Below are 1796 nucleotides of genomic sequence, written 5' to 3'. Positions count from 1 at the left end.
AATATTTTAAATGCTTGTCCACACCATGGTTACGAGAATTAGCGCATTATTAGTTTTTTTTTTTTTTAATTTTATATGAAGCTTTGATACCTAAGATGCGACAATTTGTCAAAATCATGTGTAATGGAGAATTCTTTAACAAAAACCAGAAGAAGCATTTGCGTATTTCGATTACTTGGCTGAAAATGCTCAATCATAGGACACTTCTTGTGTTTATGATCAAGATGAACCATTGAGGACCGTGAGTGTGGGAGGTAAATATGTTTTGAATGGAGAGGATGATTTGCAAGCCAAATTTGCCTTATTGTCAAAAAAATTGGTGGCGATTGAGTTAAAGAAAGTGCATGAAATTCAAGGTAGTCCAAAACAAGAAAAATGTAACATTTGTGAGGATGCTAGTTATGCAATATCTGAATGTCCTACTATTCCAGCTTTTAAGGAAGTCTTGTTCGATGCTTCTCACCATATTAACATGATTTCTAAGCCTTTTTCTACACCATTCTAACACTTATAATGTAGGTTGGAGAAATCATCCTAACTTTAGCTGGATAAATGATCATCCCATGAGTTCAACACATCCTGGAGCTGGTGCATCTCAATATTCAGTTCACACCTAGCAAAATGCACTAATTCCAGCACCTAGAAAACTCATGGATGGCCTATTTCAACAAATGGCATCTACTCTTCAATAGTTCATGCAAAGTCAAACCATCATAAATAACCAAACTTCTCAAACCATCAATGACATAAAGAATAATTTGACCAAGTTGAACACAACCTTGAATGCACAAGAGAAAGGCAAGTTCCCATCTCAACCCCAACCAAATCCTCAAGTCCAAGTTGCTGCCATAGAGCCTTCATCCTCTACTGAAGCAAATTTAAAGACCTGCAAGGCCATAATAACTCTTTATAGTGGTAAAGAGGTTGATACATCGAGTCTTGAAGTTGACAAGAATAGTGAAGGTTCCATTTCCAATGCACAAGGTAAAAAATCTGATATTGATGTTTCTTTGGGACCAAAGATAACTCCTCTGGCACATTTTCTTCAAAGATTGGTTCCTTCACATAAACATCATGCTGATATTTTAGATATTTTTAGACAAATTTGCATTAACATTCATCTTTTTTATGCCATTAAGCAAATCCCAACATATGCCAATTTTTTTAAAGATTTGTGTACGGTTAAAAGAAAGCTTAACGTGCAAGAGAATGCATTTCTCATGGAACAAGTCAGTGTCATTATTCAATCCAATACTCCTCCTAAGTATAAAGATCCAGGTTCTCCAACAATAGCTTGTGTTATAGGAAGCTCGAAAATAGGCCAAGTATTACTAGAATTAGGTTTTAGTGTGAATTTGCTTCCTTACAACACCTATGAACAACTTGGTTTAGAAGAGTTGAAACCAACTTCTATCATCTTGCAATTAGTTGACCGTTCAATTAAAAAGCATAAAGGAGTAGTGGAAGATGTGCTGGTGCAAGTAGACAAGTTTCATTGATTTTGAGGTAGTAGATGTCCAATTAACTCCTCATTATATTTTTCAGGCACCCTTCATTTTAGGGAGGCCACTTTTGGCTACTTCCAACGTTTTATTAAATTTTCAAAGTGTCATCCTTAAATTGACTATTGGAAATATGAAGTTGGAGCTAAATGTGTTCAACACTTGTAGGCAGCCCCAAGATTTGAAAGAAATCCAGGAAGTGAATTGTTTGGAGTCCTTACTTGCTGAATAATTTTTCTTGTTAGAGCAAGAGGGTCAATTGAAGCATGTTTTGTTTGAAACATTGGAAACTAC

The 1796-nt window shown here is 35.5% G+C and overlaps 1 protein-coding gene across 1 annotated transcript; it reads left to right on the top strand.

The window, feature by feature from the left end:
* The first annotated feature begins 695 nt into the window (after window positions 1-695).
* Window positions 696-1499, top strand: LOC122277135. Its single transcript, XM_043087012.1, has one exon. It carries the CDS (start codon window positions 696-698, stop codon window positions 1497-1499), a length of 804 nt encoding a protein of 267 aa, XP_042942946.1.
* Window positions 1500-1796: the final 297 nt, after the last annotated feature.

This window comes from Carya illinoinensis, chromosome 9, assembly GCF_018687715.1.
Source record: "Carya illinoinensis cultivar Pawnee chromosome 9, C.illinoinensisPawnee_v1, whole genome shotgun sequence".
Lineage (NCBI taxonomy): Eukaryota > Viridiplantae > Streptophyta > Magnoliopsida > Fagales > Juglandaceae > Carya > Carya illinoinensis.
This window is presented reverse-complemented; position numbering and strand designations above follow the sequence as displayed.